Raw genomic sequence first — 15556 nt, forward strand, 5'->3', positions numbered from 1 at the left:
ATTTTGATCTGTAAATCAAGGCAATATAAACATATATTCATACTATGATAAAGAGTTTGGGACAAATACACGAAATTTTAACATGATATACATCTTTAGAAACAAATTGTTGTATCTTCACTGATCAACACAATGTCGGCAACTACCTACTATTTTCTGGAGCCACCCTGATGAGACCTTAGCACATACCTTTCACTCTTCTACTTTAATATATTTGAGTGGTTGGAAGGAGCATATGCGTTAAATAGCCAATTGAATGAAACAGAAGATGGTACTCATGCTAAAACAGTATGTGTTCACTGTCAAGTGTTGTGAGAAGCACAATTCATACAGTATGTACTGAACTGTTTGGTCAAGAGTTTAAGACTGGAAGTGTTCTGTCAAAACCTCCAGGGAAGTTTACAAAAACTTTAGTGCCAAAATGGCACAAAACAGTGGCCATTTACATCATCGTCTGCAATGTTCATTAACAAGGTCCGATCATCCATCAAGCTTATTGTAAAATTGCCCAGACCTGAACTGTTTTTGCCCACTATCATATGAACGGAGCGAACATGGAACAATCTGGATACTGCCATCCCAAACCCATTGCGGTCGTGCAATTTATTTCTGCAATGCACATCCATCAGATTGCCAAATTGTCACAATTTTTAAATATTTCGTATGCTACCATGTATGCAACCAGATTCTATTAATAACTAGAGTTCACCATATACACAAAATCTTCACAGAAATAACATTACACATAAATGGAATTGAATAACATATTCAAAGTCTTTGTTGTACACAGTTTGCAAATTATTATTCCATGAAGCATCTGATATCACACCCATAGTTACTTTTATTCTGGAAAACAGTTATCATTACCATATTACAGGCACAAATTTTTTTGAAGAAAATTATTACCTTCTTTTTGTTTCATAATATCATAAAAATCAGTCTATATTCACTCATTCTGATGATTACATAACTGATTATACATGCACAATGCCCGCCGCCTATCAAGGAAGTTTTTGACCAATTAGCTCAGTCCTAAGGGAGGAAAGAGGTACAGGTTCAAGAAGATTGGCCTGGAATAACAATACAAATAAGGGGCAAAAAAAAAAATGTTGTGACAAATGATTTTAGATGCCTCCATAGCCTTAAAAAAAATGGACTAGAGGATACAGAGAATAAACAATACTCCCTCTATTAGATGTATTCCACCCCCCCCTCCCCACACACACACACACACACACACACACACACACACACACACACACACACTGGTAAAGCCTACAACGTAATGATGCTTTGGTTCAATATCAAGAGAAATAATAACAAACTAACATTGGAATTATATATTAAAAACAAAGATTCTATGACTTGCCAAACGGGAAAGCGCTGGTAGATAGACACAATTAAAAAAACACACAAACACACACACAAAATTTCAAGCTTTTGCAACCAACGGTTGCTTCGTCAGGAAAGAGGGAAGGAGATGGAAAGGCGAAAGGATGTGGGTTTTAAGGGAGAGGGTAAGGAGTCATTCCAATCCCGGGAGCAGAAAGACTTACCTTAGGGGGAAAAAAGGAAAGGTATACACTCGCGCACGCGCACGCACGCACACACACACACACACACACACACACACACACACACACACACACACACACACATCTCCATCCACTCATATACAAACACAAGCAGACATATGTCTGCTTGTGTCTGTATATGTATGAGTGGATGGATATATGTGTGTGTGTGCACACGCTTGTGTCTGTATGAGTGGATGGATGGATGGATGGATGGATGTGTGTGTGTGTGTGTGTGTGTGTGTGTGTGTGTGTGTGTGTGTTAAAATTCTCAACTGACATTTTTGAAAAGAAGCTCCTAAAGAGGAGACCTTCATACGTCAGTTATTTACAACTTTCACAAGACAAAGATTCACATGCTATACCTAATACATGGTAATAGCAAGAACTGACAGAATGCAAAAGTTAGGAGAAGAGTCACTGACAACACGCAAATGGCTAGTGTTCCACCTGGGGAAAAAAAAAAAACAAGGTGACTCCAGTATATAACAATGGTAAAAGAAAGGACTCACAGAATTACAGACCAATATCCCAAACTTTTGTTTGCTGCACAATCCTTGAACATATTCTCAGTTCAAATATATTAAACTTTCTTGAGACAGACACATTTATGTCCATGAGTCAGCGTGGTTTTAGAAAGCTTCATTCATGAAAAACTTAGCTTGTCCTTTTCTCACAAAATATACTGTGAACTATGGATGAAGGGCAACAGGAAGATTTCATACTTCTAGATTTCCAGAAAGCACCTGACACAGTGCCCCATTGATAGCTGTTAAGGAAGGTATGAGAATGTGGCATAAGCTCACAGATATGCGAGTGGTTCAAAGACTTCATAATTAATAGAACCCATAAGTTGTCCTCAACGGTGAGTGTTCATCAAAGTTAAGTGTATGGGCAGAAGTGCCCCAGGGAAGTGTGATAGGACCACTGTTGTTCCCCATATACACAAATTATTTGCAGACAGTGTGGGCAACAATCTACAGTTCAGTTGTTTGCTGATGATTCTGTGGTGTCTGGTTAAGATGTTGAAGTTGAGGTACTGTAGGAAGATACAAGACAACTTAGACAAAATTTCTAGTTGGCTTGATGAATGACAGCTAACTCTAAACGTGGAAAAAGTAAGTTAATGCAGATTAGATGGAAGAGCAAACCTGTAAAGTTCAGATACAGTATTACTAGTGTCCTGCTTGGTGTAGTCAAGTCTTTTAAATATCTGAATGTGACGTAGCAAAACAATATGAAATGGAACAAGCATCTGAGAACTGTGGTAGGGAAGCGGAATGGTTGACTTCGGTTTTTTGGGAGAATTTTAGAAAAGAGCGGTTCACCTGTAAAGGGGACTGCATATAGGACACTGGTGCGAACTATTCTGAGTACCGCTCGAATGTTTGGGATCCATACCAGGTCAGACTGAAAGAAGACATTGAAGCAATACAGAGGCGGGCCACTAGATTTGTTACGGTAGGTTTGAAAAAACATGTTACGAATGTGCTTCAGGGGAAAAGGAGATGTTCTTTTTGAGAAACACTACTGAGAAAATTTTGAGAACCAGCATCTGAAGCTGACTGCCACATGATTCTACTGCCAACAACATACATTGCTCGTAGACCCCCAAAGATAAGATGCGAGAGATTAGGGCTCATATGGAGGCAAATAGTCATTTTCCCCTTGCTCTATTCCCCAGTGGAACAGGAAAGGAAATGACTAGTAATGATACAAGGTACCCTCAGCAAAGCACTGTACGGTGGCTTGTGGAGTATCGCTGTAGATATTAGTCACTGGTGACTCTTAGTATGATCAAATGGAAATCATTAAAGAATTCTGGAACATTACTTAAGATGAAGAAACGTGTAGAAATATTGAAATACAGTAATGGCAAGGTCTGACAGACTGAGAGAAGATGAATTGAGTCCCTGACAGCACATACACATAAATAAGGCTGAAAACTTCATTAGCTTATGGGCAAATTCCCCCCTCCCTCCCCCCCCTCTCTCTCTCTCTCCCTCTCTCGTGTGTGTGCGTGGGGGGGGGGGGGGGGGGTTCTGGCAGAGTGGGAGAGAGGAGAAAGATAGGAGGTGGCGGGGAGCAGGGAGTGAGGGTTGGAGAAGGATGGTTGATGGCTCCGAGGCATGCAGCAGATGCACGAGACAGTTATGCAACACATAGGCAACAGCACCAGTGACTGTGCAGCACATGACAACAATGATGTGGAGTGGCTGGCTCAACGTAACTGTACTAGGTTTTGAGTAGGGTAGGGGGGAAAAATTGTGTAGACAGGTGCATGCTCTAGCTTGAAAAAGGATTCATGTGAAAGCTAGTACAATTTCAGTCTTCTTTGTGTGCCCATTGAAGTCTCAACACCCTTACTATTCAGTAGCTGTAATCTTTATTCCTAAATTATTTACAGGAATTATTTCAAAATTAACAAATGGCAGTTAAATATGGACATTCAGCTATAGTGCACACAAACTAAGTTGACACTCGGTGGGTGGCTGTTGGGATTGACTGTAAATGGGAACTGCCTTTACAGTCACTCCCAACAGCCACTGTGCCGAGTGTCAACTTAGTTTATGCAGCAGTACATTAATCCTTTCAGATCCACTGTTGGACTATGTCCGACATGTTAAATGATGTCAGACATTTCCGTTATTGTGCCTCACTCTACTCCCTTGTTGGAATTCACAAGACGCATGGCACCACTTAGTACAAAGATCTGACAACTCAAAGTGTGCTGCATTCACATGTTTATGGTAAGGTAAAAGCCAACTGAAAACATGTAAGTGATGACATTGGCAAGTGGCTTCTGGAAGATACTGAGTACTAAGGAGAATTTAGTGATGAAATGATCTGGGAGAAACTTCTGCCGTGTGCAGTGATGTAAGCTCTAGTGGATCAGAATCTACAGACAGAATGTAAATTGATTGAGAGAGACAACCTGTATGTGGGAAGGTTTATCATGATAGAGATGCTGATCTCGTAAAATTTCCTTTTTCTGTCACACAGCAAGTTTTCACCATCCATCATGGCATTCAACCAAAATCCAAACTTGCATATTTCCAACTCTACTTCATTGACAATCTTAGTGAAATTATGCATGCTACAAACATGTATGCTAAAGAAAGGACACAAAGTTACTCCACTTACAAAACATTCAATCTGGCAATCATAGAGGGATGTTTCATTAGAAGAACTGAAGGCTTTCCTATATGTAATACTGGACATAGCCATGAATTTGAATGCAAAGTTAATTAGTTATTTTACAGGAGACTAGCAAGAACAAACTCCATATTTCAACCATGTTCCCTCTTGTCTCCATTTCCAATCCCCGTCCCCAAATATTTTGGATGTTGCATTTAGTTCCACCTGTCACAGCTCCGGGGTGCCAACATATAAGAGGGAGCAAGGTGAAGAACATTAGTGAGTACATTAACAGTAAATGCAAAGAACTTTATGCACCAAAAAGGAATTTGGCTATAGTATTCAAAGGGAGTATCCAATTCAAGTGCTACAATCCAAGGACATCTAAGATGCGGGGTTTAGGAGTTTTCTGGCTGTGCGATTCAGCAAACTGTTACATTTTTCTCATATTCCACATTATGGAACGACAACTACAGGAAGTCCAATCTGTCTTCATTTATCTTTTGCAACCCAAACAGTGGTTCATTTGGACAGCAATTGCTAGCTTGTGCTGGTGTTCCTGGTTGTCACATCTTTACTGACAGGTTCTACACAATCCTTAAACTTCCTGGGGAATAGTACAAAATGAAATTTCATCTAACAGATACAGCTATGCTTTCTAGGAAGCATTTCCGATGCTCTTTGAAGATGACGAAACTTTCTGAATATGAGTTACGTCTCGTTCATCCTGTGACAAGAGGTTAGTGACATTTTTGAATACATTCTTTGGTCCTCAAACCCAACTGATCACTGGTTATCGGTATTGTAATTGTAAACTGTCGAAGCTGCGTTGGTAAAGTACCGGAACTTCAAGCGCTGATAGAAAGCACCGAAGCTGAAATCGTTATAGGTACAGAAAGCTGGCTGAAGCCAGAGATAAATTCTGCCGAAATTTTTACAAAGGCACAGACGGTGTTTAGAAAGGATAGATTGCATGCAACCGGTGGTGGAGTGTTCGTCGCTGTTAGTAGTAGTTTATCCTGTAGTGAAGTAGAAGTGGATAGTTCCTGTGAATTATTATGGGTGGAGGTTACACTCAACAACCGAGCTAGGTTAATAATTGGCTCCTTTTACCGACCCCCCGACTCAGCAGCATTAGTGGCAGAACAACTGAGAGAAAATTTGGAATACATTTCACATAAATTTTCTCAGCATGTTATGGTCTTAGGTGGAGATTTCAATTTACCAGATATAGACTGGGACACTCAGATGTTTAGGATGGGTGGTAGGGACAGAGCATCGAGTGACATTATACTGAGTGCACTATCCGAAAATTACCTCGAGCAATTAAACAGAGAACCGACTCGTGGAGATAACATCTTGGACCTACTGATAACAAACAGACCCGAACTTTTCGACTCTGTAAGTGCAGAACAGGGAATCAGTGATCATAAGGCCGTTGCAGCATCCCTGAATATGGAAGTTAATAGGAATATAAAAAAAGGGAGGAAGGTTTATCTGTTTAGCAAGAGTAATAGAAGGCAGATTTCAGACTACCTAACAGATCAAAACGAAAATTTCTGTTCCGACACTGACAATGTTGAGTGTTTATGGAAAAAGTTCAAGGCAATCGTAAAATGCGTTTTAGACAGGTACGTGCCGAGCAAAACTGTGAGGGACGGGAAAAACCCACCGTGGTACAACAACAAAGTTAGGAAACTACTGCGAAAGCAAAGAGAGCTTCACTCCAAGTTTAAACGCAGCCAAAACCTCTCAGACAAACAGAAGCTAAACGATGTCAAAGTTAGCATAAGGAGGGCTATGCGTGAAGCGTTCAGTGAATTCGAAAGTATAATACTAGGTACCGTCTTGACAGAAAATCCTAGGAAGTTCTGGTCTTACGTTAAATCAGTAAGTGGCTCGAAACATCATGTCCAGACACTCCGGGATGATGATGGCATTGAAACAGAAGATGACAAGCGTAAAGCTGAAATACTAAACACCTTTTTCCAAAGCTGTTTCACAGAGGAAGACCGCACTGCAGTTCCTTCTCTAAATCCTCGCACCAACGAAAAAATGGCTGACATAGAAATAAGTGTCCAAGGAATAGAAAAGCAACTGGAATCACTCAACAGAGGAAAGTCCACTGGACCTGACGGGATACCAATTCGATTCTACACAGAGTACGCGAAAGAACTTGCCCCCCTTCTAACAGCCGTGTACCGCAAGTCTCTAGAGGAACAGAAGGTTCCAAATGATTGGAAAAGAGCACAGGTAGTCCCAGTCTTCAAGAAGGGTCGTCGAGCAGATGCGCAAAACTATAGACCTATCTCTCTGACGTCGATCTGTTGTAGAATTTTAGAACATGTCTTTTGCTCGAGTATCATGTCGTTTTTGGAAACTCAGAATCTACTATGTAGGAATCAACATGGATTCCGGAAACAGCGATCGTGTGAAACCCAACTCGCTTTATTTGTTCATGAAACCCAGAAAATATTAGATACAGGCTCCCAGGTAGATGCCATTTTCCTTGACTTCCGGAAGGCGTTCGATACAGTTCCGCACTGTCGCCTGATAAACAAAGTAAGAGCCTACGGAATATCAGACCAGCTGTGTGGCTGGATTGAAGAGTTTTTAGCAAACAGAACACAGCATGTTGTTCTCAATGGAGAGACATCTACAGACGTTAAAGTAACCTCTGGCGTGCCACAGGGGAGTGTTATGGGACCATTGCTTTTCACAATATATATAAATGACCTAGTAGATAGTGTCGGAAGTTCCATGCGGCTTTTCGCGGATGATGCTGTAGTATACAGAGAAGTTGCAGCATTAGAAAATTGTAGCGAAATGCAGGAAGATCTGCAGCGGATAGGCACTTGGTGCAGGGAGTGGCAACTGACCCTTAACATAGACAAATGTAATGTATTGCGAATACATAGAAAGAAGGATCCTTTATTGTATGATTATATGATAGCGGAACAAACACTGGTAGCAGTTACTTCTGTAAAATATCTGGGAGTATGCGTGCGGAACGATTTGAAGTGGAATGATCATATAAAATTAATTGTTGGTAAGGCGGGTACCAGGTTGAGATTCATTGGGAGAGTCCTTAGAAAATGTAGTCCATCAACAAAGGAGGTGGCTTACAAAACACTCGTTCGACCTATACTTGAGTATTGCTCATCAGTGTGGGATCCGTACCAGATCGGGTTGACGGAGGAGATAGAGAAGATCCAAAGAAGAGCGGCACGTTTCGTCACAGGGTTGTTTGGTAACCGTGATAGCGTTACGGAGATGTTTAACAAACTCAAGTGGCAGACTCTGCAAGAGAGGCGCTCTGCATCGCGGTGTAGCTTGCTCGCCAGGTTTCGAGAGGGTGCGTTTCTGGATGAGGTATCGAATATATTGCTTCCCCCTACTTATACCTCCCGAGGAGATCACGAATGTAAAATTAGAGAGATTAGAGCGCGCACAGAGGCTTTCAGACAGTCATTCTTCCCGCAAACCATACGCGACTGGAACAGGAAAGGGAGATAATGACAGTGGCACGTAAAGTGCCCTCCGCCACACACCGTTGGGTGGCTTGCGGAGTATAAATGTAGATGAAGAAATATCCTGTGAAATTCCTGAAAGCCACTGTTACTTTGGAACACACAAGCCACCGTTGCTTTGGAATACACTCAGTTTATGGGAGAAGTCAACATGGCTGATCAGTACTGTTGCTGCTTTGGTTTTACAAGACAATCATAAGTGGTGAAAAAATTATTATTTTGGCTGACTGAAGATGCTATAGTGAACAGTTATCTCCTTTGCTCAATAGGAAAATATGAATGTGGAGAACATCTACAAACTCATCTTTACGGTAAAGGAAATATAATCAGACAGCTAGTCGACCAGGTGAGAAATACAAATTCAAAGAAGAGAGGAAGATCTTCATTGTCTGACATCAAGGAGAATGTGGGGGAGGGGGGGGGGGGGGGGGGATTGTGAAGTGACATCACATTGCATTATGTTTTCTTAAAACAGTAGTGTAATAACCGGTGATCCCTTACATCAGTACCCGCATAAAATAAATGAGTTGGGGAGAACACGAGTACAAAAATTGGATTAGAGAGAGTTAAAGTTTTTGAGTAAGAATCAGAGAGCCAAAGGTGAGCACGAGTGTAATGTCTTGCTACATACTTGTAGCCAGGCAAGTAACAAAACTCTTCTCACAGCAAGTCCATTAGTGTCAGTTTAAATGATACTTCAGATGACATACTGGAAACAAACAACAAAATTGAAAGAGACAGTATTTTAGGCACTGCGAAATTCAGACAGCAGTATGTACCAGCGTACCACCCTGCAGGATTGGAGCTAACCATTCGAACTTTCAGAAGAACCTTTGTCCTTTCGTCATCCACGCTATGCCGTACAAAGATTTTTTTAAATTTTAAAAATTATCAGAAAGGTGTCTCCAAAATTCCAATGCAATTCCACAAAGAAAGAAATCCAGGTTTACCACAACTTTCCCCAAGTGAAAGTCCCTGATTTCCAGGCAAGTTTTAGCCTATTTCCCTGACAAATGTTGAGATCTCAAAGGTAAATGAAAACATTAAGTTGACAAAAAAGTGTAAGCAGTTCTGTATTTCTCCCCTGTGTGAGCAAAAATCTTAAGTACTAACATCAATGTCTTTTGTAATGAACTGTTGTTAGATAGGGAAAGCAAGCCCAATGGTATGTGTGTTTCATTAAGACCACTGATGTTATTTTATTTCAATAAAACGAAACACATCTGGTGACAAAAATATGCATTTCCTTGGGGTCACAAGACAGATTTCAAATATCTTCACTGATTTCAGAAATAACCTCAGGAAAATGCAGGCCTCTTGAAAGAGGTGGATAAGGCAGGAATGAGTTGTGTAGACCAACCAAGAAAATGCTGGTTCGTTATTGTTGGTTATCATCCATTGTGTTATCTCTATTATCTTACAAGTATTGTGTGAGTTTTCTTTCGAGAAATATATGGGTATATAGCACACAAATTGACAGCGACTGCCACAATTTTCTTCTTCTTATTGTCCAGACTTTCTATTATAAAAACTACTTTCGAAGTTTAAAAATGTACTACAATAAATAGGATGTCTATAAAATGCCACACTGTCGCAATTTCTGAAGTCCATCGCCCGTGGCCTCCGCCCTGCCAATGAGGACCTGGGTCCTAGGTCCATGGATAAACCACGAAAATCTGCCGCATTATGCCACACACAAGACCCGGCCTGCAGGTAGGTCGGTGAGACTAGATCCAATGGGCAAGGCCTGCACATTAGTGGGAAACGATGGGCTTCAGATCGACAGGCCCAATCCGCTAGAGATACCTGCAGAAATGGCATGCGGTTTTGGCCCATTGCAATAATCCACTCATATGGTCAGATATTCATGTGTCAAGAGCCAGCATGTTGATGAAATGAGACCGAGTTGATCAATCCATGCAATAGATAACTTACACAAAAACTCTCAGAAGAATCAATACTAGTGGGGATAGGTAGCAACTCACCATAAACGTGATCACTGAGCTACAGACAGGCTTGTAGAAAAGACAACTGCAGTCTCACAACTAAATTTTCAGCCATTGCCTTAGTCAGAAAATGAGAACAGATACACATTCACACAATCACTCAGACACAACTCATGCACACATAACCACTGTCTCTGGCTGCCAAATCAACAATTTGTGACAATCAGATACAAACAAAGCACTCCTCATGCCTCAGTGCCTCTTGCTGGCAGCTGCTAGGCTAGGGGAAAGAGTGGCAGCACTGACTGCAAGCTGAGAGGAGTGGTAGAAAGGGGAGAAGCAGTACAAATGAGGGAATAGGGAAGTGGTGCATGATCTCAGCTGCGCGCAGCCAGCGGCGATGCATCACATCTCAGTAAACAAACCATTTCATCTACTGAGACAAAAATGAGATTTTTCCAGTTTTTTTTCTGAATTTCCCTGACAAGTTCAAAATTCCCCGATTTCCAGCACTTGGCAATCCTGAAATCTCTTTCAGTATTCTATGAAACAAAAGAAGGGGCATTTAGTGACAATCTTTGTTAGAAAGGGATGCCGTTTGGTAAATGTGTGTTTTCAAGGTAAACAAGAAAAAACTTCAACAGCAGCAACAAAACTTACAGATCCACTCATAATGCCTGAAAAGAGATGATTATGCAGAAATATCATGAATATTACGGCAGTCAGTTGAGAGATGAAGCTGTGCATGACATACTACATGAAACATCATAGTTTGTTTACAGTTTTATTGTTGTTACTATCTTTGATTCATAGCTTCTCTTGTTTATCTTTAAGCAATAAAATTTGAACTGACACCTGAAATGATTGATTTACTTTCGGTCAGTATGTACGCACAAAATCTGTATGTCTTGGTACAATTCCAGAAGAACAAATATACAATTCCTTGCATCCTCCCCCCCAAGGAGAGGCAGGTATGATTATAAATCTCATTTCCAAACACCTGTGGTAGCAATAAATCAGAAACTGATTTCTTTAGTTTCTGTAGTTGATTTTTAAGATTCTGTGAAATATTCACAGTTGCCTGAATCACAAATTTATAATGCACATTCGTTGTTTTGGCATAAAGAGGGAAGATTCTTGGAAGAAACAGGGGGCACAGCAAACGAAATAAGTCATAAGGAGGGAGTAATCCCATTATTGAAGGCCTCACTGAAAGAATACTCAAAAGAGAATACAAATGTGTAAACTGACACTTTCATAAAGATATCCTGGTCCTGCCTGCTTGCAACTCCAAATTTTTGTCACTGTCCCATCATGATATATCATCCTTTGTACTACTGTGGGGAGATGAAGTCCATCCATTGACTATGAGCAATTTACAATGTATTTTCACTTAATTAACACAGACAAGTAAAGATAAACACTGCTGCATTTCCATACACATGACATGACAACTATTTCACACACTTAGTGCTGGGACTGAAAACTGAATATGTGGGTTAGAATCTAACACAATGTCAACAGTGAGGCATAGCTCATAATGAACCTACAGCCAGTCAAAGATTTGAACACTATTCCTACTAAATGTGTGGCAATAGAAGTCCCATATCTTGTGCATGGTGCCATCTCACCTGGCAACTGCACATCTGATTAGTAATTAAAATTATTCCATGTTCAAAACAAGGAATTCATTCAAGCATTGACAGGTCAATTTTATAGGCAGTAGAGCACATAACAGGCACTCTACAGCAAAGTATAATACCAACATGACAACAATGATCACAATTTTGTTTTCACAGAAAATAAAAGTGTTAAACCGCATTTGTGATGCATAGCAATTGGCATAAGCCACATGATCAAATGGTGGGAACTTTTATTTTATCAACACATTTGTGACTGTATTTGTTTCCAAGTTTATGTCATTTAACTCATTAAGAAGTCTTGAACTGTTTATTTTATGAAAATTGCATTAAATACTATTCTTTCTGTTATTTTTTTTTATGTTCAACTGCATAGTGTTTGTAACTGCTACATTCAAAATAATAATAAAACAGTGCAATATCAGTAACTGAGAAACATGTGAAATTATAAAAATCTAAAATTTATGTCTGATTACCAGTAAGAGGTGGTGGAAGGAGATCTTGCATTGGAGGAGGCGCCTGTACAACAGGGGTGGTGTTCGCGTTTGATGATCGCCGCTTCTTTTTCGGAGGTGGAGGATCAGGGACAGTTCCCACCACAGGTGGTTTGAATTCTGGTCCAAGTCCTCCAAGTGGCATTCTGCAAAATTTTCATACAAATGGTAATAGTACAAAACATAAACCATCACATACCAAGTTAATGCTTAAGAACACTCCTGACTCCTAGCTAAAAAAGTTCCATGACATATTAGAACACATGATCACAGGTGTTTTATTCAGCTGACAAAAGACCCATGATACAGTACATACACAAATTTTTAAAAGTCAAAAACTAGTACACATGCAAGCTCATCTAATTTTCAATGCTGAACACTGTCTTGAATAACATTTTGTTACTTTTACTTCTACAAACATATTCTATACACATTGAAGTGCATGGAAACTATTTTATTCCACAAGAGAATGACTGACGAAATAGTGTAGAACATTAATGCCTTAATAGAGCAGTGAATAGTGATGATTTTGGTTGGGCAAGCCATGAAACAATAATAAATATACTTTCCTTCAGTTACTGAAATATATCCAGTTACAATTTTATTTATCTTATTAAAGGAGGAACTGTTATGTGGGGCTCATTATTTTAACTATATTTACTAAGCAATTGTTGCAGTGCAAAGAAAGTTTATTTGTATCTGAAATTTGCATTCCTATTAACTAAATGGCATACAACTTACTTCTTAATCAACACACACTCAAACTATACCCCTAAAACAGAAGTTTAACAAACAGTTAGAAGGCACATTAATTAGTACCCCATACAATTTTATGGGCTTCATGTGAACTCTTCCTCTGTATAATGGAATTGCTGAAACATAACTAAAATATACAAACAACAAATTTAGTACTGAAATGGCTACTAACCTTGGATTGTTCAAAATTTATGGTGCGCTCCGAAATAAGTACAACACACTTCCACAAGAAATCTGAGATGAGAACCTTCTAAAGGATATTCCACACGTTTTCTTTCTCTTCTTTACCTTTTTGATACTCTACCACCTCACTACTGCAACACTTCATGCACTAGTCCATTATATTCACTCTTTTACTGCAGAGATTCCCAATATATGATGGGATAGTAACTTATTTTGACTCCTTAGCTGCTACCAAACTCAATATTTACATCATCCTGTATCAACTACCACGAAAACATTTTTTTGGGGTAGTGAACATTCTTTAATTTACTTGCCTTTCTACATTTAATGGCAAGGTCTTGAAGTGTACAAAAGCTACAAAAAATGTAGTACCAGCGACAAATGAAAGTTATATTTTCCATTCTGTCCCATTGTTGATAACAGAATTACACACAAACTTGAGTACAACAGCAACTGGTGACTTACCCACATGCATTCGGCAGATGTTTATCATTCCTTTCATCATGAAAACAGGGTCCTCGCTGAATGTGTTGAGGCTCTCCCCCAGGGCCCTGGAAATACATGTGGTTCCTCCCCCTTGGCATGCTGAAACAGTTGGTTGTGACAATCTGCAACCTCTCTAAAGACAGCAATAAAATAATTAAGAAATAAGTAGTATTCAATAGCTCGTCATACCTCACAAAGGGCGCCATCCCTGCAATGTTATGGCTCATGTCCCTTCACTTTACCATCCCTCTGATATTCCTTAACCTCCTCTGTCTGTTCTCAAATTATAAATAAACGTTATCCTGCAACAAGAAGATTATGAGCTACAATGTAAACACTGCTGCAACGTCCACTGACTGAACATGACATGAATGAAGTAGAAGTAGCGTACGTCCGCTAGCACCTAACCTTTCAATCTGTCTTGCACGAACTTGACGCAAACATGAAACTGCCTCAACACTTTCAACACGGAGCATATTGTCTATAATACAATGGCAACATAAGTAAGATTGACTTACTTTAACATTTTAGTTCCAACACTGTGCCTCAATCAGTTGCATTTGTCACTTTTCGGGTGCGGGCCTGTAGCTTGGACACAAATACCTTTACTCTTCACAAGTTCTTATACAGAACTTGCATTCGTTTCAACCGTGATAGCGTCCCTTGATATCGTTGTGAGATGATAGGGGCAACAGGAAAGTAAAAACGCAAAGATGCAACAGACATAAAGGATTATTTAAACTTTGCCACAGCCAAACACACGCCACTTGCTTGTCGCCATTGTCTATTTTCTCCAAGCAGGCAGGCAGGCACGAATCAGAGAGATTGCACAGACCGAAGTGATATGTTTCATACCGCCTCTGCTGAACAACAGAAATGACAGTATTCAATCTCTTTGCTTAATTTAGCTTTAATCGGAAGTGTTGCGGGTCACTGCTGGTGTTATTGCTAATCGCGTACGTGAATTTATGGATAAAGTTGCCAGAATACAGTCAGCATAACTACGATGAACGCTAGATACATAGTTCGTTTATGTTAAAAATGGAAGTATTATAGCTGGGTCTTCGGCCGTCAATGCCAGTAGATTACCTCAAAAGTGTAGTAACGTAGAAGTCCATTCTATGATTCATTTGTCTCGAATGTGTTGCTTTTTCTGGGTCGTCTTACGAGCTCGACAGTAATCTATCAAAATGTGTAACTTAGGACATATGCACGAAAGGTTAACACAAAAAACTGAATGATGAATCGTAAAAGGTGGTGCATGTGGTGCTTATCAATGGAGAATAGAAGTTAAGAGCATGGGACGGCAATGTTCATTAATCCAAGAATGATTCTTGTAATGGTAGATATCTGATAAAAGAAAAAAAGGCTTTTGTTGTGATTTCGTTTTTTTCGCACTTCTTGAATAGTCCAATCCGTATCAAAAGCCAGTGATCATAGACGGAAATACGGTTTTTATTGGCGCTTCAAACAACAGAAAATATAAAGTGGAGATCGAAAATGGGTGCTAAAGTCAGTTGCCTGTCTCAACAAGTTGAATATACTGTTTGTTACACGAGTTATAGAACTTTGATGTGACAGGATGAGTGGTACCATCGTCTTCAATGAATCAGTCTCTTTATTCATCCGTTAACAATATACATTGTATGGGTGTCGACAATTACAATATAATTTCTTGTATTTAATTTGTTTCAAAACTTGGATACTAAATACAGTTATTTTATTCTTCAATGTTATAAAAAATTATGTGTTAGTAAACCTTGAATTTATGAAATTCTTTAATTTTCTGTATTGTAGCAGGCAATGCAC

The 15556-nt window shown here is 39.6% G+C and overlaps 1 protein-coding gene across 2 annotated transcripts in view; it reads right to left on the reverse strand.

Moving 5' to 3' along the window:
• The window catches only part of LOC126094605 (protein pygopus), a 68601-nt gene extending 54033 nt beyond the window's left edge, over positions 1-14568 (reverse strand). The window contains exons 1-4 of one of the 2 annotated variants that reach the window (XM_049909082.1): positions 14266-14568; positions 13937-14049; positions 13727-13846; positions 12305-12468 (exon numbers count right to left, since the gene is read on the reverse strand). In XM_049909082.1, coding sequence (XP_049765039.1) covers positions 12305-12468; positions 13727-13846; positions 13937-13974 — 322 coding nt within the window. In that variant the 5' untranslated portion in view covers positions 13975-14049; positions 14266-14568. Of the gene's footprint in view, positions 1-12304; positions 12469-13726; positions 13847-13936; positions 14050-14155 lie in introns of both variants that reach the window. The other variant, XM_049909081.1, reaches the window with a different exon arrangement.
• Between the last annotated feature and the right edge of the window lie 988 nt (positions 14569-15556).

Source organism: Schistocerca cancellata, chromosome 8 (assembly GCF_023864275.1).
Source record: "Schistocerca cancellata isolate TAMUIC-IGC-003103 chromosome 8, iqSchCanc2.1, whole genome shotgun sequence".
NCBI lineage: Eukaryota > Metazoa > Arthropoda > Insecta > Orthoptera > Acrididae > Schistocerca > Schistocerca cancellata.